This window comes from Haemaphysalis longicornis, unplaced genomic scaffold, assembly GCF_048455015.1.
Source record: "Haemaphysalis longicornis isolate Haplotype H1 unplaced genomic scaffold, Haemaphysalis longicornis Haplotype H1 scaffold_1, whole genome shotgun sequence".
In the NCBI taxonomy this organism is placed as follows: Eukaryota; Metazoa; Arthropoda; class Arachnida; order Ixodida; family Ixodidae; genus Haemaphysalis; species Haemaphysalis longicornis.
Genome location: NW_027526203.1, coordinates 291,836,378 through 291,859,871, shown reverse-complemented (window position 1 = coordinate 291,859,871; position 23,494 = coordinate 291,836,378). Strand labels below are relative to the sequence as shown.

The window sequence follows — 23,494 nt, the reverse complement described above, 5'->3', positions numbered from 1 at the left end:
TGCTGACGTCGTTGACTCCTCGCTTGTCAAAATTGCACGAGGGCTGTTTGCGCTCGCTGCAGACGGACCAACGCATTCTTCTCCGCCTAGCCTTGCCAACACTGCATGTAAGGCAAATTATGGATATTTTGCTTAACTAACGCTGATACAGTTTACGATTTGAGTTTTAAATTTGAGAATTTTAGCATTCCGTATGCTCCGCGTCTTCCGTGCGTACCGTGTTGACCGGGACCCGACTGGGCATATGCGAAGCACGTCTTGGCGAACCCGGGCAAGTTTTTTGGCGTCCATTTTCTGGCGTAGTATTTTTTAAGCTGTTTTCAGCTCCCATTCCCGTAGAAACATAATCGTTGCAAAAAGCACTTCTGCCTTAGCTAAGTCAACCTTGGGCACATTCGAAACAAAGCAGGTACATAACTGAGAGCACTGTTGAATAAAGAGAACGAAGCGCGCCACGAGCGCAGCCAGCGGGAGCTCGCTCCACGAGTGCGGCTGACGCGGCAGGCGGTTCGTTGCCATCTTTTGTCTGGTTTCCTCGTTCCCTTTCGCCCCCCAATTAGCTTGAGAAATCGTCCTCCGAGGATACCACCGCAGGCGTTGTCTCGTCCACGCTCCGCCAGGAACCTATCGAAATTCAGGGCACTTCGGGAAACTTCGTGTTCAACGACCTCGCCGTACAACAGTTCGAACGTGGGATTCGCAGGCAAAACGACCGGAAGCAAGTGATCATCCTCAATCATGAGCCAGAACTTGACATCTCCAACCTTTCGCCCTTGCGAGATCCGTTCAAGAAAGAGAAACTTGCTGTCGAAAAGGAAGAAGGTGACCCATACATCATGAAAGTGCTCGGTACGCAGTGGAAACGCTCAGACGGCGTCGTCCTGAGTGCGGACAATGTCACCACGTTCGCATCGGAAAAGCCTGTGACAAAGAGCGGAGCCGTGCCCGCTTGCCCCAGCGCATTTATGGCTACGCAAAATAAACACGTGCCTCCCGCAGAAACTCAGCCTTCCAGAGGTCTTGTTGACAGGTAGCGATCTGTGCCTACACGCACACCACCGTCAAGCCATGGAGGAGTGTCGTCTTTGGCACCGTCCGAAACGGGAATACCTCCTGCTGCTTCTATTCGCTCGCGAAACGACAGCGCAGCAGCCAAACAAGGTCAGAGTAGGAGACGGCGTCTTTTTTAAGGACAATTCGCTTCCTGCCTTCCAGCAGCTTGCCCGCTTTCTTCACCTGTTTGCCGGACGCGACGAAGTTGCGCGATCGTGTTCACTCCGCCTGTCATCAGAACTTAAGATACAGCGACCGGCGCAGCGGATGTTTTCTGAAACAAGTGCCTGCACAACTTGGAGTCCGCTGGAGTGTGTTGAATAAAGATAACAAAGCGCGCCACGAGCGCAGCCAGCGGGAGCACGAGCGCGGCTCACGCGGCAGTCGGTTCGTTGCAATCTTTGATTGTCCGCGCGCCGCTTCCTCAGTTGCTGCTTCGGTTGAGACACGCTGCACCGTCCGATGAGCTGAATGGACACCAACAATTCTGCTTTGCATCACCACATAGTTCCCTTCGGGGAGATGGTGTAATTTTTTTTAATTAAAAATGCACGTTATATTTGTTTTTACTCGGAAGTATTAAATAGGAGTGCTCAAAACGGCGTCCAAACCAAAATAATAACCAAAAAAGAAAAGGACCCCGGCCCACGGTGTCGGCTCGAACGCACAGATCCGGTCAACCCCGCCCCGCCCCCGTTTTTTAGAATAAAACGACAGAAAAGAGAAACTTCCGCGCCCTACCACGGCCGATCACCGTATGGGCGACCCTGCGGACATGGCCCACGCTACGTGGCCCACTGCGCTGCTGCTAGTGACTATAGCAAACCATTCGACGGTTTTGGTAGCGACGGTTTCAAGTGCGCAGCACTTAAGCGCCGGCTCCTGTGGTTTCACGGTGCCGTCGTACCTCGTTGTAACCGAGCGAACGAAGGGGAAACCGGAGACAAACGAGATAGAACGAGCAGGAGCGGAGGAGGAAAGTATGGCGAAAGTGTGAGGGGAGGGCGGTATGCCGAGACGGTGCGAGACATTAGAGAGCTTTAGCACCCCGTAGGCTCTGTGTCTTCCGTACGTACCGTGTTGAGCGCGACGCGACAGGGCACTTGCGCATTCGTTCCGCTAGAATGGATTAGTTCCGCGGGCCGGCCCTCGCCATGCCCGCGCATTCGTTACGGTGGGGTGCGTCCTGCTCGCCGTGCCCTCGCGCGCAGGCGCAGTCGGGTCCCGGTACTGACGGTGCGAACGGAACGGGCGGAGCTCACGGCATGCTAAAACACACTATTCTCTCCAGCGCATGCTACCGAGAGAACGAGGAGGCCACCGAAGACAGAGCGAGCAGGAAAGCGGAGGATGAAAGTATGGCGAAAGGCACGAGACATGGTCCCCCGCAGCGACGTGTTACGAGACAACGCGACAGTTATCGCGTGCCTTCGTGCGTTCGCTGATGCGGCGATCACTTCGTGAGACGCAGCGGGTATGCGCCGTTACCCAGAGGACTGCAGCTCACCCTGCGCACAGATTTAGCATTAGGTAGTATCGTAATAGTCTGCCAAATTTTTTAGAGCGTTTATTTTGTCGCAGGGCACAGATGAGAGGGTATGAGTGGATGATGAGAAACGTTTATTATATTTCATGCAAATGTTCGCTTCGCTGGTGAAGTCTAGGAGGGAACGATGATGGGGCCTTGTATCCATGCCGTGTAAGCGGATGCGTTGTCTACGCGAAGGAGCGACGGTCGTTCCTCTGTTTGACTGTATTTTACATGCCTATGCGTACGCATTCGGTTGGTTGAAGCAAGCCTCGACGTAAGATGGGGCTCGTAGAAATAAACTCACAGTTGTCATCTCACACAGGCTAGTTTTGTTAAAACAGACTAATAATCATTCTCGGAAAGTGTGTTTACGCGATTATTTATATGCTTCGTGTCACCTGAGCAACCCCCGTAGGGATCGCTTCTGATTTTCTTAGGCTCCCTTATATTTAAGTGCCCCCGCGCGTACTTGCGTATTTTCTTGTTCGGTTTTTAAAGACATAACACGCCCGTAGCAGCACCAAACCCGCCTTAAAATTTCTCCGCGTGCGGGCTGGGAATATTCCGGCAGCGATTTCAAAAACAAATCAATCAATAAATATAAAGGACAACTGGGCAAGTGGGTGTTGCTTCATGTCTATCCTAACCGTGCTCGCGGACTAACGACGAAGAAAGAAACAACAGGACGACCACGGACGCACAACTAAAATTTTATTGAAGAATACATTGAATACACATATACAGTCGATCCTCGTTAATTCAAACTCGAAGGGGCCCAAAAATTGGTTCGAATTAAAAGAAGTTCGAATTAACGAAAGCTATTTAAATACTCACAACTTTGCCGGGACCGCAACGTCAGTTAGAATAAACCAGAAGGACGAATTAAGCGAGTTCAAATTAAAGGGGTTCGACAGTACTAACACCAACCGAGTTGCCCGTGGCAGACGATCGTGCACAAGTGGGCACCGTATACGTCACACGGGCTGAAGAAGGGTGAGAAGCGATACGGCGTTGATGTTGTTCTTTCAGTGCCCATCAAGCTAAGTGCTGTCTGTCCGGATGGGGAAAGAAAAAACGTTTCATTACGAAGCAGACGTAAGGGCTGCGGGGTAGGCCACAAAGCACCGTTCGTGCAGCGCAAAACGGGTGTGGTGTACAGCGCTCTGTTGAGGCGCGTCAGACAATACATGGGCCAGACAAGCCATTGTTACCTGCGCAACGAACAATAACGGTGAGTACATTGCTGTTGTCGTGCATCCATGCCCACTGGCGTGGTGGCCGCTAGGGTGCCCTTTTATGTGGTCCGCCAAGCAAGGAAACGATGACGTTGAGGCTGGGATGCTGAGAACGAGGGTATCTTGGCAAAAAACCGGGGGGACCAGGCCGGTTCTGTTCACTGATGATAAGGCTATCGGGATGCATGCGGATGGCTGGCAGACGAATTGGTGGGGGATTTTCAAAATGTTCGTTAATCTGAAAAATCGTTAATCTGAGGTTTGCAATAACGGGATTTGACTGTAGCTACCATTCGGTTAGGACAACACTTCTTAAACACCGTACACCATCGTTATAACAAAATTGTTTTATTCTTATTCTCGCCTTATTCGAAGTCTTTTCTAGCCTTCCGGTGCATGGACCTCAAATCACTCCCGATTTTGACAAAAAAATTCCGCTTATAACGAAGTCAGTTTCTTTTTCCATAGACTTTGTTAAACGAATCAACAACAATTATTACTGTATATTAAAAACAGGATTAGCTTTGTTAATTTTATTTATTGACTTCAACAGTTGCTGGATAATGTAATTTAGACATTTCTAATGATATTTTTTGCGTGTTTGATCTTTATAGAGCATGCTGATCCAGGTTTAAAGACTCAAGCTCGCTGAGTTGAGGTCCCTGTGAAACGGTATCGAAGAGCTTTTGAAAAATCTAAAAAAAGAGTCCAGCTTCACTGACTTAACATCTCGAACGCTGATGTTAACAGTGAGTCTGTCTGGTGTTCCCTAATCGCAAGGCTAGGCGTCATAGAACTTTCCAAAGCCAGCAAACCGACTTTCGTTCGCACCAAATCATTTTTGCTGTTTTCCGCTTCTTGCGCCATCTACTGGAACCTTTTGTTACTTTTGAACTTGGACCACTGCCACGAGGGAGCGCCGCGCGTGCCTTTTGTTTTCTTACTGTGTATTTTTTATTTTTTTTATTGCAAAAATCGAGCAGCCATGTATTTTTAATTAGGAGAACAATGCAAATATCACTTATGTAATGATGTCGTGCCTCAACTATGTCTAGTGTTTTCCTTTTATCAACAATGTTGATAAGTGTAAACATTGCCACCACATTTAGTAGTAGTTTAGAAAAGCTTTGCCTATATAAACGCCTCGTTCAAGAATGTTTTTAACTTGCTGCGTGTGTGCTTGGCGCTTGCTCTCTTCCGCGCTGGGCTATGCCATCTTCACATGGCTGCGACCGCGTTACCACGTTTCGTCCCATGAAGTCTTCGACTAAGAACAGCTTCACTGTTAAAGCTGCCATCTATGTTCCCGCCTTCATATACATGAGATGCCAAATCGTAAAAGAAGCTCAGGAGAAATTCTTGCAAGGGAAGAGTGCCAGAGGAATTCTTGCGAAACCCACATTGTTCTTCGATTAACATGGTGTTTTGAGTAAAAAATATCAGTATCAACAGTCCTGTAGGTACAGTGCTCAGCGATTGAAACGCGATACTCGGAGCGCGTGGCTGCCGGTGCCTGTTGCGCCACAGGTGAGCGCTTGTGAAAGCGAGCTGGCGCATTGTGGTATACGATGAGGGTGAGAGCGTTCGTGACGCATGCTTAGTGCATCCGGGAGACAGCCCTTCAGTGTGTGGTTCTTGGCGGCGCCATAAGGGTGCTACATGCCATGGCTTCAAAACGCTGCGCCTGCGTGCCGTCCGCGCCACGATAACACATCGCGATAAATGCGTATTCAAATTCTTCATAACGCGCGGTTCCAGCTCACCCAGCTTCGCGCGGCGCGGCACGCAGGCGCAGCGTTTTGAAGCCATGGCATGTAGCACCCCTATGGCGCGGCCAAGGACCACACACTGAAGGGCTGTCTTCTGGATGCACTAAGCATGCGCCACGGACGCTCTCACCCTCATCGTATACCACAATGCGCCAGCAAGCTTTCACAAGCGCTCACCTGTGGCGCAACAGGCACCGGCAGCCACGCGCTCCGAGTATCGCGTTTCAATCGCTGAGCACTGTACATAGCGATACACGTTATTCAACAAAAGAGGCATTAACAAATTTTCCACGAGACTGACGTCAATGCAGTAAGTATGTCTGTTAAACGCAACCCCACCTCCGTTACTTTAATGCGCAGAGAAGCACTCGGACCCCAACCCGTTTATGAAAGTTTGAGGCAGTAAACGTGTGCGTCAGCGTTTTAGAAGCCCTTGAGGATTTATTGCAAAAGGAAGCCCTGTCGCCGTCAGCTATTTCATTGCAGAAGGAAGCGTGGCAGCCTTCAACTACAACCTTGTCGACGCCTTCAGTGTACTATATCTGTCGTTGCATGGGATTCCCGGGTGCTATTCGCAGAGAGGTAACTTGGGTTCCGGCCTTCTGTGTCTTTTTTTTTTTCAACGCAGCCTGTATTTTTACGGTTTTTTCACTGGTATAACGTGTTTGCCTCCCTGGAATTCCCCCAGAAGATGCGTTATACCTTATAAGCATAGCTCCCCTGTTTTACCCCAATTAACAAGTTACTGTTTGTGGAACACTATAGAACTTAAAATAACCTTAACAGTTGTTGCGAATGACATACGTATTGACCGTGCAATTTACATTTTCATTTTAATGAAAAATAACAAGAACAGACACTTCTGCATGCGTATTTGTATCGGTAATTTCGAACATAAAAAAATTCTGGAATGCACAACCAACGCACTTTCAGTAGGCTTGCACGTTATGGTGGAGCTTGCGGTTTTTGTGCAGGAAAAGTCCACTGCCTGCTGTAAATACATGGGTTTGAAGTGTGCTTACTTCACAAGCCAAGAAATATTCAAGTGAGCGGCAAGGAACGACGAAAATGATTTAATATAAAGTATTACATGCACGAGGGGGTAGGAACGAGCATATTTGTAGCCTACGATGTGTACAGGTGCCCGAAAACGTAAACCGAGCACGGCTTCGTGAAATCATAATAATTTCTATTTTATGCGGCTCCCAGCACAAATAGGATATGTGCGACCCGATTTTATTTTAGAATGACTTTCTTGAAAAGTCACTTACATGGCGGAGAAATCCCCTCAAAACCTCCAATTCGGGCTCCGTTTACTTTTGGGGGCACCTGTACCCTTGTAGCACGCGTATTTCGCTCGAAGATTAGCTTAGAGCTCCTCGCAAATAGCTTACGACCACGTAGATTGATTTCTGCATTTGCTCGCCATGCTACCGCGAATCACGCGTCCCTTTTCTTCTGAAAGACGTTATTCGGCGTGTTGACCCGCCGCGGTGGCTCAGTGGCTAAGGCGTTGCGCTGCTCAGCACGAGGTCGCGGGTTCGATTCCCGGCCGCGGCGGCCGCTTTTCTGATGGAGGCGAAAAGCAAAAACGCCCGTGTGTACGAGATTTCGGCGCACGTTAAAGATCCCCAGGTGGTCAAAATTAATCCGGAGCCCTCCACTACGGCGCGCCTCATCGCCTGTGCTGCGTCGGCGCGTTAAACCCCCACAATCAATCTATTCGGCGTGTTGCTGCGTTGCTTCGTTGCGTTGCTGCGTTGCTGCATGCGTTGCTGCGGCGCCGTGCGGTACTACGGTGACGAAAATGCTTTTTTTAAGGACTCCATTGCTCGACATTGTTTCCTCACACATGGCTTCAGGCGAAACCTTTTAGTACGCGCAATATGAAGCGTACACAGTGTTACACGCGCCCAGGGGAAGCGCATGCCCCCAGAGGTGTATTATACAACGCTCAATAATTTCAGCCAGTCAACAGGTTCAGCCAATCGCTTTATAAATTAGTGCGCAATAATCAGGAGTGTCCCCCACAAGAAAGCCGTGTGCGTACTCTGAAGCCTATTACATACCTACAGAGTAGCATATATCAGCAGAGATATATACGGCCAACGCTAAGGCGGAATTCATTGGTGCTAAATCTGATGCACACACTTTTAAAGAACAAGCAACATCCCTTTGCGCCAGCTTAATGACGAAACTGAACCAGGTGAGTCTCGCTTGCACACCTAGAATGAATCTGCGCCAGATCGGCGCCATGTTGTTTAACAGCGTTAGCTGTCGACAGATGGCGTGGGGAATATTTTCGGCGGTCATCATAGCAACCGTGCAGGGTGAGGTAGTGCGAAAATGAAGCTGTCGTCGCCGTTGGCCGTGTCCCGTCACGCGTCGTTCACCACATGTGCGCGAAGGTTGACACAATGATAGCCAGGGGCTCTACTCCGCCTTTGCTCGATTTGAGTACCGTTCGTTGAAAACCGTAGAACGAGATGCCAGGTGTAGGGAGCAATCTCGAATCAGCCCTCGAATTTTCTGGACAAAACATTGACTTCGAAAAGGTGACGTCACTGGAGTTTGCCACGCTATCCGCGCTGGTGACGGAGCCGCGTTTATAGAGTTCTAGTACCATTCTTGAATACTAGGTTGCGGTGCCTGCCAGTCGGGCGTGGCGAAGACAGCGGTTCTCAAAACGAGCTCGGGCCAATGTGAGAAATAGTGCAATAAATGTGTCTTATTCCATAGCGGTAGTGAATCGCGGCCGTGGCGCAAGGAATTACCTAATACTTCTCAAGAAAGGGGTCTTTTGAATAGTTTTTTTTCAACTTTTTAAATATCTGAAGTGTTTTTAAAGCGTGGTCCACAAGCAAAGCAAGAGGTCGCGGGTTCGACTCCCGGCCGCGGCGGCCGCTTTTCTGATGGAGGCGAAAAGCAAAAACGCCCGTGTGTACGAGATTTCGGCGCACGTTAAAGATCCCCAGGTGGTCAAAATTAATCCGGAGCCCTCCACTACGGCGCGCCTCATCGCCTGCGTTGCGTCGGCACGTTAAACCCTTCAAACAATCAATCACAAGCAAAGCAATCCCTTAAGTTGGGTGGCCACGAAGTACCCCAGCCAACTATTACTCTCTATGCACAATGTTGTTTCTCTATTTCTTAGTGCGGGATTGTCTGCGTTCTTGAGTACGTCACTGAAACCATATCGCGACAATTTGCCGGATTCCTTCAGTTGCAGGAATAAACGCATTCGGTAGCCACTTCAAACCCAATTAGAGCAAAGCAGAGACAACAAGAGGCATCTGCTGCGACGAACAAATCATTAACTGCTGCTGGGTAACTACAGCTTTGAAAGTGCTTCCAAGCACGAAGGAAAGAAAGAAAGCCTTTGTCGCCAGTGTTGCAGGGCACCTTTAACAGGCTTAGCGCAACTTCAGGTACACACTAAACTTTTTTACACCCTTTTTGGCCGAAAAGGGTGTAAAAAATTTGTCCCATGGCTAACACCCTTAAAAGGTGTTTTGGCAAAAAAAGGGTGTACGGACGAAAAAAGGGTGTTGAGCTCAACACCCTTTAAAAAGTGTGTTGAGGATGCTCAACACCCTAAAAAAAGGTGTTGAGCCTCACACTCTTTTTTTAAAGTGATGGCATGTGCAGTGTCAATGTGAATCGGCGGAGCGCGCAGCATTCAACACAGTCAAATACGCACAAGTTACAGTTGGAAGACTAATGAATTGAGCCAGAAAACCAACGGCATGCAAGCGGTACAGGGAGTGCATACTTGCTTAGTAATACATGTGCTGTTCTTGCTTTTATATCCAGCAGAGGAAAGCCCCTCGATCGACTCGGTGGGCTTGTCGCAAAAAACATATTTCAGCGCTGATTTTGGAAGTATGGATTTTATTTTGGGAATATACAAATCAACACGCGGATTTGAAAACCTCTTTATTCCCGAGGTAGTTTTTGTGTTCCATAATTTATAGAATTTTACTAAATAGCAAAGAAATCTTTCCCGCCACCTCAACACACTTAATTAAAAAAGGGTGTTCATTATTTAAACACCCTTTTTTAGAGAAGGGTGTAAAGCTACAAATTAGGGTGTTCGAAACTAAGAAAAAGGGCGTAAAAAAAAGGGTGTAAAAAAGGGTGTAAGAAAAGACCACCAGTTACGAAAAACGGTGAAGAGACCTCCAACTTTGGAGGCATTTTGTACCTGTTCACACGGGTGGACTGAACATTTTCTACAAGCGGGGGGTGTTTTGTACCTCACGATGTTTAAAGCAATATGAATTGGCGTAATGTATTGCCAGTGAAGCTCTTTAAGCTTGAGACAGTTTCGGTGGCGTTATCGAAAAAATACAAAGAAAAAGAACTGCGGCATCTGTAAAAGGTGCACCACCGCAGATAGGGTATTATAATAGCGAAAGGTATTATAATAGGTATTATAACAGCGAAGTCGGCTATCGAGCTTGTTAGAGTATGAGCACAAGGGGCGTACGCACCATTTCAAAGGTACAAGTGTTTTTTGGATTCTAAAAGGCAGAAAAATTGGCGCAGCTTGCAATAGTGGCGCAAGGCTGGAGAAACAGCATAGCTGGGGGACGACCTAGCTTGTTTCCCCCTTGGATCCCCGAGCAGTGGGGGGGGGGGGACACACTGGAACAGCCTTGTAAAATCCGGTTAAACTTGGCCTCACCCCTCAGCGGCCAGCCTAGCTTAGCAAGAACATTGCAAAGCTTAGCAAACTTAACAAACGAAACATAGCAACACCAGAAGAAACTAGGTCGACCCCCAGCTCCGCTGCTCTTTTTTTGCAACTGAACACCTACTTCTGAACACCTGAACTGAACACCTGTTCTGAACAGGTGTTCTGAACTGAACACCTGCAACTGAACACCGCCCCATCTTAATAAATTTCATTCAATTCAATTCAATTTCACACTGTTTCAACAACCTACAGAAGCCAAGCGCGTTGCAGTCGGTAAACACCCTTTTCGCCGCACGACTATAGTCTTTTTTTAATTTTGAAGGTACCAATTGGTGTTTTACGTGCCAAAGCTAGACTTGGGGCATGAGGTGCACCGCATATCGAAACGACCGATCATTGCATACGAGAAATTATTTGGTTTTTTTGCGTTTGAAAATTATTTGCGAGTAGAGGTGTATATGAGGGGATGTCTTGTTCTTTACAGTGCTAGTATGCATCCAAACATGGCCTTATTCAATGAACAGCTGAACAACTTTTCCACACCCAATCAACACCCTAAGAAAAACCAAGGGTGTTGAAGTTGATCAACACCCTTTTTTTAAGACAAAAGGGTGTAGAGCTAGCTATATTGGGCCCCCTGGCCCCGTCAAGCTGCGTCTAGCAGCTTTTATGCCAGGGTGACCTTCAACATTGTATTGTTGAAAATAAAATTTGATTTGATTTGATTTGATTTGAAAAGGATGTTGAGATTCAAGAAAAAGGGTGTAAAGGCCTCCCAACACTCTTTTTTCACTTATGCTACACCCTTTTTGGCTAAAAGGGTGTAAAAAAGTTTAGTGTGTAGTCCTGATATTCAGCGTTACGACGTGCAAATCAACGTCAAACTAATTATATGTCAAACTGCGGGTGCCTGTTAACGTCGTCAGGCCTCAGACCGTAGCGTTAAGCCTAACGTCAGGCCATCACCCCGCCCCCCCCCCCCCCCCCCCCCACACACACACACTCAGACACACACCTCCCTCACCGGTGCAACACAGAAAAAAAAGCATCCCGGGCCAGCACACTTCAGCCAGCCCACCTGAGCAGGTATTTTACGCTCTGCCACATTGTTGAGGACAGTTTTGGGACCCACACCAAAGGAAAAATCCTGAGGCGTCAACCGTACAATGTTAATACATTAATGAAGTTCCTGAAATGCTTAAATGTGGGTGCTGCACGAACGAAGCCTCAACAACCGCCTAATTTGGGGCCCAAAATTATGTACCTATACGTGCGCGCTAATTTTGTACCAAAAAATACTCTAATACACTAGTCTAATTACGATTCCATGAGGGTCATATAAGGCCAATTCATTTCTGAGAAAAAACCCTCTCTAGTACTCGTGCTGCAAAGGCCACGGTAACGCAGCATCCAATGCCGCAACTGTTTTAAAGACAGATATAACACACTGCTTTGCACCCGTTTGAAATCCCCCGTGCGAGCGACAAATCGCGTACCGTGTCATAAAAAATGGTGCACGTTTACCATTGATCAAATGATGTCCACCGAAGTAGAGCTGTGTTATTTAATCCCAGAATCGCAACAATTCAACGCGCCAAAACTGGGGAGGCCGCGACAGACATCCTGAAAGGCCGTGACAGAAAGTGGCGGTGAGGTGGAAGGTCTAAATTCCCCTTAGACATTTTTTGGGGGAAAGACATTGCAAGCAAGCACTGATTCTCCTTCACGTTCATGGCTAAATTCCCCGAAAACTTCTTACTGCGCATCTGGGATACTTACTTTATTGTACACCAGGTACTGTTGTAAGGTCACGCATCTCACTGCGATAACCATCGACAGGTTTTCAGTAAAGGAAAGCCCCCTCCCCCCACCCCCCCCCCCCCTCGGATTTAAACCCTCACTATCGGAACTAACGAATAATGCATTTTATGCTATTTCGAATTTTTCAAACACTTTTTTTTGCAGCCCGCCCCCCCCCCCTCCCCACTACAGCCTCCTCTTTTTGAATTGGTGAGACAGTTAGGGCAGCCTCTTTTATTCTTTTCTTTCTGAAAACAAACAAAAGAAGGGCTTATACCGCTTTTGTTCAGCTTTTCAACTTTCTGGCCGGAAAGAGGAGAGACACGGGGCGTTCCCGTACGCTCAACGTTACAGCTAAATAATTTGCACCATTTCATCATTTCATGTGGCGAATACGAAGCTGGGGGAGACAGCTTTGCTCAGTCCCGACCCGGAAGTACAACTTTGGGTCGCCCGGACGGCCGAGGCCGCAGCTAGAATCAAAGGACTTCTTCCGACGACTGAGGAAGGGGGGCGAGAAGACGGGAAGAGAACACCTTCTCCTCCCCTAGCCGGAGAAATGCCGGCCAAATTCTCATTTGCGAGAGCGATGATTGAAAGGAGCTTAAGAATTCCAAACCCACAATACTCTCTGTTATGTGCAAGTTGTTTACCAAGATTGAAGTTAAAGGGGTCCTGAAATACCTTCCGCCGATGCATGGATGTACATGCAACCAAATAAAGCAATGTTTTAGCAATATCCTCCCGCAAGAATTTTGTTAAAGCGATGAGTATTAGCTGAGAAATCGTAAATGAAAAACCGCGCATTGTCGTCGTGCCCCTTTTCCTCCTTCTTTCAACTTACTCTCCGCTGTTGACGGCGCGTTAGCCTTCCTACCATGATGCTGCGCTCCTCAGCGGTGACGTACTTCCGCTATTGCGCTGCTCAGACTGCCGTCTGCTACGGGCAAGCTTTGTTGACACCATGAATTCCGCACTCCGCTCAAGGCTGGAAAAGCGAACGAAAAATCTCGCCGCATGTGTGCGGCGGCCTGGCCTTGCCCTTTCGCGGTGTACGTTGCTGCAGTTGCTATCGGCGGCACGTGACTTTTTATCGGCGGCGAACTCGCAGCCGCACGGGGAGGATCGTGCGCTCGTTCCCTTCGATGCTCCGCGCACTGTTTATCCGAAAAGCGACGTATCGGATGTGGCCCCGCTAGCGGCCGGGTCTTATTTTGCGGCGGTGGTAATTCCTGCCGGTGGTATGTGAAAAAGACATTTTAAACCGATACAGAACCCGTGCACAAAACTCTTCAATCATGTGACTAGTTCAGCTTGGGGCGACGCGTGGTGGAGAGCGGCAACATTGGCACAACATGCTCCGCGCGGCTCTGAGCTTTCTAGCGCTAGAGAGAGCGTCATTTCTTTGACAGTTTCAAACATCGGTTGCCTTGGCAACAAGGCACAAACCGCTCCAGAAGTCAGTTACGGTTGCGTGATCCCGGTTCAGCTTGGGGCCCCACCTCGCGACATGTGGGCACTGCAGGCGTACCACTCACTCCCATTGGGAAGTGCGAGATGCGTTTGGCATTACAGGAGGCGATGGTGTGTGTGTCGTGGACACTTTTGTTTTGCGATGAAATGCAACGTTGTGCTACTGCGGGTGGATAGTGCTTCCCATGGTCTGGATTATCTTTCTCGAGCGACATACGACTAAACCTCGCATGGGGTATGTGCAGTGTGCGTGGCTAAAAGCCATCTCGGATTGTGCGCCAGAGTTAAGTGACTTGCTGTTCGTCCCCGCAAACCGCGCGCCAGGTGAGTGCCGAATTTACGACGGGCAGGAGGAGGCAACCCATCGTCTGTCAATCGCGGTTCAGACTTTCAACGCATGTTGTGACGTTGTGTTCGTTCGAAACGCATCTCTGGATTGTTTTGAAGTTGAATAAAATGTATGCGTCAAACCCGGGCATTCGGCTCAGGGCGTTCTCTGCGATTGCACGAAAGAAGTGCCACGGGGCTTCAACGCTTTCTTTATGGAACGTACTCAGGTAAGAGAATATCTATGTCGTGTTATGGCCGTGTTGCATTCAATACAAACGGTTAAGCGTTTGTTTACACTTGTTTCGTTTGTCATAAAATGTCCAAGCACTTCGGCACTCCGCTGGCAGATCAGCCGGCGAGCCGACGCTGTGCAGATGACTCAACTCTTTGCCGGAAGTGCGTGAAAAAGCCGCCCAATAGCAGGACGTCTAGCTCATGACGAACATCTGGGAATCGATAATGTAGACATGTGAAGATGGCGGCGTCCAAAAACACGAAGGGAAGGGTGAGAAAAAAGCGACAAACTTTGCAACAAAAGTGTGAGCTTTCCGCTGCGCGTAAAAGAGTAATACTTGGCACAGATGACGTTGACGACCCAATCTAACGATTGCGCTAGTTCATTTAGTGTGCTCAAAACGCCTTTCAGGGCCCCTTTAAGCGCATGAGTGTGACACCCTGAATACTTCGAACAACTGAGGAAACAGGCTACATTTAGGAAAGTCTGCTCAACAATTGGTGAATTTCATGCCCCCAACCCGGCAACAAAAAATCCGCGGAGTGTAATAAACCCCTTTACAGGACATGGAAAAGTGAATGATCACGGAAAAGTGAATGATTCAGTAGGAATTGCCGCAGTGATGCAAGCATTGACAGAACAGGGAGTAAGGGACTTGAAGGGCAGATACACCGAATGCACGGGCCCAGAACCCTTCAGAAGGCGAGAGGGAAGTTCCCTATCAGGAGGAGCGCCAAAAAGGGGCCACCACCTTGCCGAAGTTTTTCTCTTCAGTCTACGGGGAATATATAGGAAGCTTCCTTGATAGAAGTCCAGGAGGCGAGTAAACGAATAATATTTGAACCACTTTAAATTTCCCGATGGTATCGTCTTGTTCAGTGAATTGGGAGACCTACAAAGGATGTCTCAGAGAATATACTCAGGAAGCATATTCTCGGGGTTAAAATAAGTAAGGATAAATCTAAAGTAATGTTAACTGATGGCGATGACTCAAGGCTTCCCATTTGGGTTGGTGTGACGTATCTCACCTGTGTAAGGTACGCATCTGCAACTTCGTGTGAACTCTGACTCATACTTCGCTTTAGATTAAGCTCTAATGCTAACTGTGGTCGTGATTAACTGCCCTCGGGCGGCCCCTTCCCTGTTTCTTCCTCCACCAGTACTCTAAACGTTTCGTGTCGTGCTTTTTTTAAGTGCAGAGCACTTTAGTCGCTCGCCTTGTCGTCCTAGCTCGCTCGCTCGACCCAAGTATATAGAGCACCAAGGCGGCGTCCCGAAGTAACGCTGTTGTTCGCGGCGTACCCCAGAGGCTTCGAAAGCCAAGCGGTTTATATAGACATAAGCGTTCGAAACTCGTGAAACGCTGGAGCTTGTCATACATCTTCCCGTTGTTTAGCGCAAAGAAAACTATAGGTACATTTGAGGGAAAATACTATACGTAATTAACCGGCAGCGCCCGCGTTCCTTTAGTTGGGTTGGTTTTTACGATAGTAAACGCAAAATGTGGCAGAGCAACGCCGGCACGGGGGGGTAGAAAAGCACAAAGATAACAGAACTCCCGCTGGCACAGTTTCAGGGAGGGGGCGCGCGATCACTGCGAAGGCGGGAAATTTGAATTGCATGGGGTGGTAGCAGTAAGCGGATAACGGCGGTACAGCCCATTATGGCGAATCACTGCGCTGCACTTCCGACAGCTTTCACATTGAGTGGAACGGCTTTAATTTTTGCTTTAATGCTTCCCTCGGCCGCAAAACCCAGTGCGTCGGGAAGGTGGACTTTCCATCCATTTCAAGCTCGATGGATACTTTGGCATTCCATTACTTTGTGTTCGATTGTTTCCGTATCTCCTCCGCTGCATAGACATGCCTCGTCGTGTGGTGAGTGATTGCTAACATCAGTCGTCGCCCTAGGCAGCCAGCTCGGGCCTTGACACCAACGCACTCCATTTACTGTCACTGTAAAAATTTTCTTCCAACTCCTGTTTGCCTAGGCTATAGAGTCTTAAAGACACTTTGGAGCGCGCAGCGCCAGAGGTGACAATTCAGCGCCACTGCTGCCCATGCCGCCGCCGCCGGCTCGGGGTTCGGCTGGACGTCACCCTTCTCCGTACTCACTCTGCGGTTGTCAGTTTTTTTGTCACTATCTGGCCACGGATCACTGGCGCGAACTTTTGCCGACGTTCCCGTCCAATGCTAATATAGATCACGAAAAATAAACACTCCGTCGAGCCGGATTCGAACCAGCGACCTATGGATATCCACAGCGTAGCCTCTACAGTCCACCGCTCTACCAACTGAGCTATCGACGGGACGAGCTTTGGATGAATGCTACCCGTGGAATTGAAATCCATCGCCGATGTTGCAATCCTGCGCTGTTTCAGCTTACAGCTTTTTTTTTAAATTTTGTGTTATTCTGTTTAGAAGAACAAAAACGAGCATGTACACGCCACATCCTGTGGGAAATATTTTACTAATATAGGTCTTTGTGCTCAAGCAGCCAGCCCGGGCGCCGAAAAGCAACGCACGCCCTTTAGTGTTATCGTAAAATTACTCGGGCACTTAATTCTGCTTACGTACTTTGGAAGCGAAAGCCTGGCGATGCATCCCGATGACCTTTTACTATGGAACCTCCATTTTTATACACCATGTTTGCAATCCGTTTATCTGAAGAATAAAACTACTTGTGAAATATTACTTCTGAAAAAAAAGGAGGCTTTTTTTTCAGAAGTCAGCAGAGAAGAAGAAGAAGAAGAAGAAGAAGAAGAAGGCTACATCGTATTTGCGTCTCTTCCTTCCGGGCTACGGAAAAGTGTGTGCAGCTAGCGCAGCGTAACTGCTCACGAGGCTGTTTTAAACCCGAAATAATTTTCGGGCTACTCAAAAGGAGAGAACTGAACAGAATATATAGCACGCAGTATTTCTGGATATTTTTCGTATCCTGTTCTGCAGGCCCTTAACAGCAACTCGAAAACCCTTGAGATACGCTGAATGTTTTGCAACATACACTGCGTCCGTGTGTGGTTGTGTGCGTGTGTGCATGCGCGTGTGCGTTTGTGTGCATGCGTGTGTGTGTGTGTGTGTGTGTGTGTGTGTGTGTGTGTGTGTGTGTGTGTGTGTGTGTGTGTGTGTGTGTGTGTGTGTGTGTGTGTGTGTGTGTGTGTGTGTGTGTGTGTGTGTGTGTGTGTGTGTGTGTGTGTGTGTGTGTTTACGAGTGAGGGGCCCTCTTGATAACAAAAAGAGGAAATCCAGCAATCTGCAGCTCAAATGAAAGCATAAGGGAAGAGCAGTTACGACTAAATAGGACTTGGTTGCTGTCTAGCTGGTTCATGACAGACGAAGAAATAAGATAAGACGAGGACTGTTTTTCGATCGGAATGAAGGTAACCATTTTTTAAATGTTAGGAAACAAAGGGGAGAAAATACACCGACCTTGCTAGGAACCGACCCCACAGCCTTCCAATTGCGCGTCCGATGCCTTCCCGATTCGGCTGCCGATTTGGCTGTATTCTCCGCCACTTTGGGGGGGGTATTTATGTATACATAACTGCATCCTACGGTTTTCAGTGATAGCCAGTCCCACTCCGACAGCTTGGGGTGACAAGGACCTTTTTTTTTAACCTCGGTGCGTTTGCACGTGCAAAGCCTAGCAAGAGCAGTCAATTTGCGAGTAACTCTCTTATTCCACCAACCAAGGCTACCAGAACCTGGGCGCTCTCTATGCATGTAGCTTAATATAATTACTACCGCTGGGCGTCAATTAAAATTTTAAGCCGATTAATCGGCACCCTTTAATCGGTAAATTGATCCATTATTTGGTTGCTTTGGTTTGAGAAAAAAAGATAAAAATAATATTTTAATCATAATCATAGCTATACAATATTAAAAAGTAATATCAATATGCTCGTCGGTCTGGTCACAGACATTCCAGATCAGGTAAGCAGATCATCATTATGGCGCTGATGAGGGTGAGGCGCTTATCACCGCGTTCGTCACTCGCACTACTTATATAATAAGGAACATCGGTACTCACCGTCATTGCACGACTGCCAATTAATAGTGGTCTATTTACGCCACAGTGAGTTTATACAACGGTAAAACATTGTTACTTCCCGTTTGCCGTTTTCTGCACACCGTACATTTTTACTAAAATACACGGTGTGCACAAAATTTCTCGTCTGTCTTGGCTATCAGCTTGTGGATTTGATCACTGTCATCTCTGACCATGCTTGCATCATTTTCTGTTGTGACGCTATAAGGGTGGTTATTTGAACGCGAATATGATCCTCGACACGTTTGTGCACAATTTCAACATGAAACTCCCGCTTCGTTTTGCTCACATGCGGTGACTGATTAACCGTTTAAAAAAGTTAATTGCAATTTAAGTATTAATCAATTAATCGGAAGGTTAATCGATCAATCGCCCACCCCAAATAATTAGTAATGAGGGGCTCGTTCAATAAACACAAAAATGTTAAGCCAGCATGTCTAGGATGCAAAGGAAACCATGGAGGGGGATACTTATGATGTTTTTCCAATCAAGATAACATTTTTGAAGTCTTAGGAAAAAATGTTGAACAAAAGTTCTGGAACATGATAAAGATGAATTCAAAATAATGAGCCGTTTCATTTTGCGAAAGTGGAAGACCAGCGAAGCGTGTTAGCACCCGACATAGTGGCGACGCAGAATTTAGGTAAAAGGTATGAGTGAATTCTATTTCGCTTGCTCGTTGACGGCGGTCAGCCCTGAGAAAGACACATAAATGGACGCACTTTAATTTTAACTCCGTATACTGATCTTGAAAATGCTGTCTGTTGATAACTGATATATTCAAAATGCATATCCAAGGGATGAGTAGTATAAGCTTGAGGCCTCAGTCATGTTTTGATCTTTCAAATTGTGCCAATTATCAACTAAATCTACTCAAGATGCAAATCCAAGTGATAAGTCGTATAAGCTTGGGGTTTGAACGGTGAAAGTCATAGTTTGAACGGTGTGTGTCTTTTGTGGGGACCGCAGGCTTGTTTGCTTTCCGACGCCTTGCGCTTCGAAGACACGGGGAACCTCGAGAGTCTTTGTTTTGGGACTTAAAAAGTACGTGGGACCCTAGCCACATACGCTTCGCATGAAAACACCCGCTTCCCCTGTGCCTCCTTTGGCGTTGTAGACTTCCGGCCTTTATTTGCCTATATATATATATATATATATATATATATATATATATATATATATATATATATATATATATATATATATATATATATATATATATATATATATATATATAATGGATACGAGTTACGAGGGCGTTAGTTTTTAGCATCGGGAATTCTTAGAATTCAAGTTTCGTCTGTGGTAATGAGGTTCGCGTGGAATGTCAGGTGTACATTTTATGCGTCACTAAGGACAAGACTGTTGCAAAGGTGTCGTACGCGCCGAATTTCGCCTCGTAATGCTAAGTGGGAGTACAAGTGACATCAGGGGCGTAGCCAGAGGTAAGGTTTGGGGGTTTCAACCCCCTCCGAAATTTTTTCCAGGCAGCGCATATGGGAGATTTAGTGGTCCTTTCGGCAAAACTCCTCCCTTCGGTAAACCACAACCGCCCCGAAAAAAAATTTCCGGCTACGGCCGTGAGTGACACCACTGGATATCTCCACCGCTCGTCGAGAGCTGTGGTGGGCCAAAGCGAAACCGTACGCGGCACACAATCGCATCCGACCTGAGCAGCGCTGCGTCGCCCAGCGTCGAGGCGCGGGGCCAGCCGAAAGGAGCCTCCTCGGCGGCTTCCGGGAGGTGCCTGCTGGGCGGCGGGGCCTCCTGGCCGCGGGCGCCGGGCTGGCGGCGTCGGCTCCGGAGGCCCCTCCTCCCTGGCCTACCAGAGACGGAAACGGGCGGGGCCGTCTGCCGCTGGGCCGCCAGCGAGACCCAGAGCTCCTCCATGGGACCCGAGCACCAGGCCGCAGCACAGGGCTTCTCCGTGCAGCGCCTACTCGACCAGGCGCCCAGCGCGCAGCGCAACGCCAGGCCTCCCCAAGGTGAGCGGCCGGTCGGGCACGAGAGTGAACGCCGCCGAGTCGACCTTCACCTTCGGCTGCCCACGGTCCGCCGTCTTTTGCACTACGCTTCTCAACTGCCCCTGCCTAAAGGCATTACGCGAAACCGCGATTGCTCATGGTTAAGCTGCAGTAACGTCAGACATTCGATTACGCAGGCAAGCTGGGTTGCGCACAATCAGTTGGCCAAACTCAGACTTCGTCGCCAGGATTATAGTAGATGCGTACGCTCTCGAACGACGATAAGTGGATAGTCGTCAATTCACATCTGGTTAGTTCGATATACTAGACAACTTGAAATGGCAACCGCGGTCGGGTCACGCCTCTTTAGGGGTCCATGCACTGAAAACCCATCTCTCTCGCACGAAACTTTGTTCCGGTGCGGATAATTTGAACTGCGCATTACAGTGAACGGACGCACTTCGACGGCCATTGTTTGATTAGTGCGTTTGGAGTGGAGAAGAAACACCAAAGCCGCCAGCGAACGTAAGTGGCCGAAAGGATAATGTTTCGCAGAGGACTGAAAGCCTGTATTAATCTCCTCACTTAAAGAATATTCGTGCGCCTGGAATAAAGTCGCAGGACCACGACGTGTTTTGATGAAATTCGAGGCCTGTGGAGTGATGCTGATCCGAGGTTCTCTTAGCTTGCAAGGCTGATGCACCCTGGAACGTGCATCAGCCTTGAGGGAGGTTCTGCAAGAGGGAGGTTCTGCTTGGACATGCTCAGACACTATCGGAGAAGTAGCTGGTGAAAGCCTTATTGCGCATAAACTTACGACGAGACAAAGTAGCGGAAATGCTTCTGCCATCAGAGTTAGGACTCTTTTAAATAATTCCATATCACCCCTTTTATTGCTTCTGATTTTGCACAATACGCAAATATGTGTCTATCACCACACTTGAACAATGAGCAAACAGTGGCGTGGATCAGTTTTGAGATCGGACGCTTGAACTATGCTAGCAGATGTATATCTTTGCTATATTTCAAAGCGGTGCCTACTTTTTAAGCTGGAAAATTTCCAACTTCGTCCAACCAGAACTTTTTTGTGCTCCCGTTGAGCTGTAATTAAGGATCTTTTAGATATATGAACTCTATGAAGGATTCTGGCATACTATTAAGGAGCACACTGTTCATGGTGACCACGTGCCACGGTCACATCTTTTGTCTAACATTTCAATACGAATGCCGCGTATCCCCTCTTCAATTCATTTGTTCCGCTATGAGCCCATTTGGGTTGTTGACTAAGCCAACAATTTGGATTGCTGCGCCTAGCTTACCCGAAGATGATAGGGGCATACAAAGTTAAAGAGAGTAGATATGCTGCATTTTGCTTAAGAGTAGCTGGGCGGGGGTTGGGGGGGGGGGGGGGGGTTGATGTCGTATAGCATTTTCCTCGCACTGCTATAGTGTCCTTTATGTAGCCTACCCCGGCTACCCAAGCAACTTTATCGACCACAACTGCCTGCAATATTCTCCAGCGGAACAGTAAATATGGCGCATAAACGCTTCAGGTGTGAGATGAGACAACAGGGCGACCATGCAGCATGCTGCAAAGTTCATTCTTTGAAGGAAAGTTTGCCATCCAATTCATCCAAAATTCATATCCTTGAAGCAATTACAAATAGTTAAATTAGCTCTATCCAGTCTCAGTAAGAGACAACTGAATTCTGAAGGATGTGATTGAGAAAATACCCCGTAGAATTTCGAAGGATTTACTGTTTTTATAAGCATGATAACGGGCGAAAAAAATGAAAAAAGGAAACATTCAAACATACGAATTGTGTGTGTCGTGCGTGCGTGCGTGCGTGCGTGCGTGTGTGTGTGTGTGTGTGTGTGTGTGTGTGTGTGTGTGTGTGTGTGTGTGTGTGTGTGTGTGTGTGTGTGTGTGTGTGTGTGTGTGTGTGTGTGTGTGTGTGTGTGTGTGTGTGTGTGTGTGTGTAGCAGATATTCTTGAATCTACTTGCCCTAGCCGTCGTGCATTCGTAGCCCTTTTGTGATTTTGTATATCCGCATGAATGCTTTGCGGCCTGCCGGTGTTGGTGCATGCAGGATGTTTAAGCATTTTATCGCGAGACGGAAAATTCCAGTGGTCGGTTAGTTTGGGTGCCGACGTCGCTTTGGCTACTACTGAGTGACTTTCTAGGTTTGTAACACGGCTACTTATGATGCTAGACGGAGTTGCAGAAGCATCAAATATATCCCGGACTAACTTGTACAACCTATGCGAGCATAAGAGTCAAATTCACCATCTTCTATAGCGAAACTCACCATATTTTCTTTTACTAGCATGTCTCGCCTTTGTTTGACTGCACAAACAATTTTGCGACACCGAACATTTTCGTTTTTGGTGCGTCAGCCAGTGATTCAAAAATTTTTTTCTGCATGCTATTTGTGCATGCTATCTTTTTTGGCATGCTAGTTTTTTAAAGCTTTCATAGCACGGCTCGAAGACAAAATGTGCCGGTCTTGTTGATGATTGCTATTTTTCTTATGTCACAAAAGGTGTGCAATCGCTACCAAAAAAGCAAAATAAAATGTAACAAACATTTGTTGCAGCCGTAATTATTTCCCGTGGCTGTATAACGATAATGTCGCCAGTTTTTAATTAAGGTGCGTCGCCTGAACCATGGCTACCGCTTTTTCTTTAAGAAGTATGTGTGACATCCAAGGAATCCGAAAACACCTAAGTACTTCCTTTGTGTTTAATTGAGCTCTTGAACGCCTTGAACGATTGAAAGAAATCTGAAAACACCTAAGCACTTCTTATGGGTTGTGATTGAGCTCTTTAACGCCTTGAACGATTGAACACCTCGAGAAGACCTGATATGCCTTGCTTCCCCCTCGCGTTGTCAAAGGGCTTTGTAATCTTGCCTCTTGATACGCTCTGCTTTGGGACCCACCTTACCGATTTTGAATGGCTTCTATCTGTCTCCTACACGTTGCGCCGCTGTTCGCATTCCACTGTGTAATGAGAGGGTTGACCGCGATGGTGAATTTCGCTGCTTGTTGTTCCGCTTTTTTTCCTATGCGGTGTACGGGAGTGGACGACCGCCTCTCGCTTTTGTCATGAATTTGAAGCTCGCGCTTTGGAACGCTTCGTGAAGTGGCCGGTTTTCTGTTACGGACGCCGAATTCAGACACGGGCTTTTTCGCTCAATGGGCCATTTAAAGGTTTCGCCCTAAAATTTTTAGCACGCGTACATTGTTCCTTTTTCACTCTGCATTTCCTCAGACGATTTGCTGTCTGAATTAGTGAAAGGTGGCCTAAATATCAGTCAAATTAAGCGAGGTCTTTTTGTGCAACTGAGCAACCAAT

General features: G+C 47.6%; 1 protein-coding gene and 1 non-coding gene across 2 annotated transcripts in view; one reads left to right on the top strand and one right to left on the bottom strand.

Moving 5' to 3' along the window:
* The window catches only part of LOC144159198 (uncharacterized), a 110,141-nt gene that overhangs the window by 36,287 nt on the left and 50,360 nt on the right, over nt 1-23,494 (top strand). The window contains exon 3 of the mRNA XM_077690536.1: nt 19,850-20,157. Within this exon, the coding sequence (XP_077546662.1) occupies nt 19,850-20,157 (308 nt within the window). The remainder of the gene's footprint in view (nt 1-19,849; nt 20,158-23,494) is intronic.
* Nucleotides 16,345-16,433, bottom strand: Trnay-gua (transfer RNA tyrosine (anticodon GUA)). The gene is given in 2 exon segments: nt 16,345-16,380; nt 16,397-16,433. It is a non-coding gene; the product is annotated as a tRNA-Tyr (tRNA).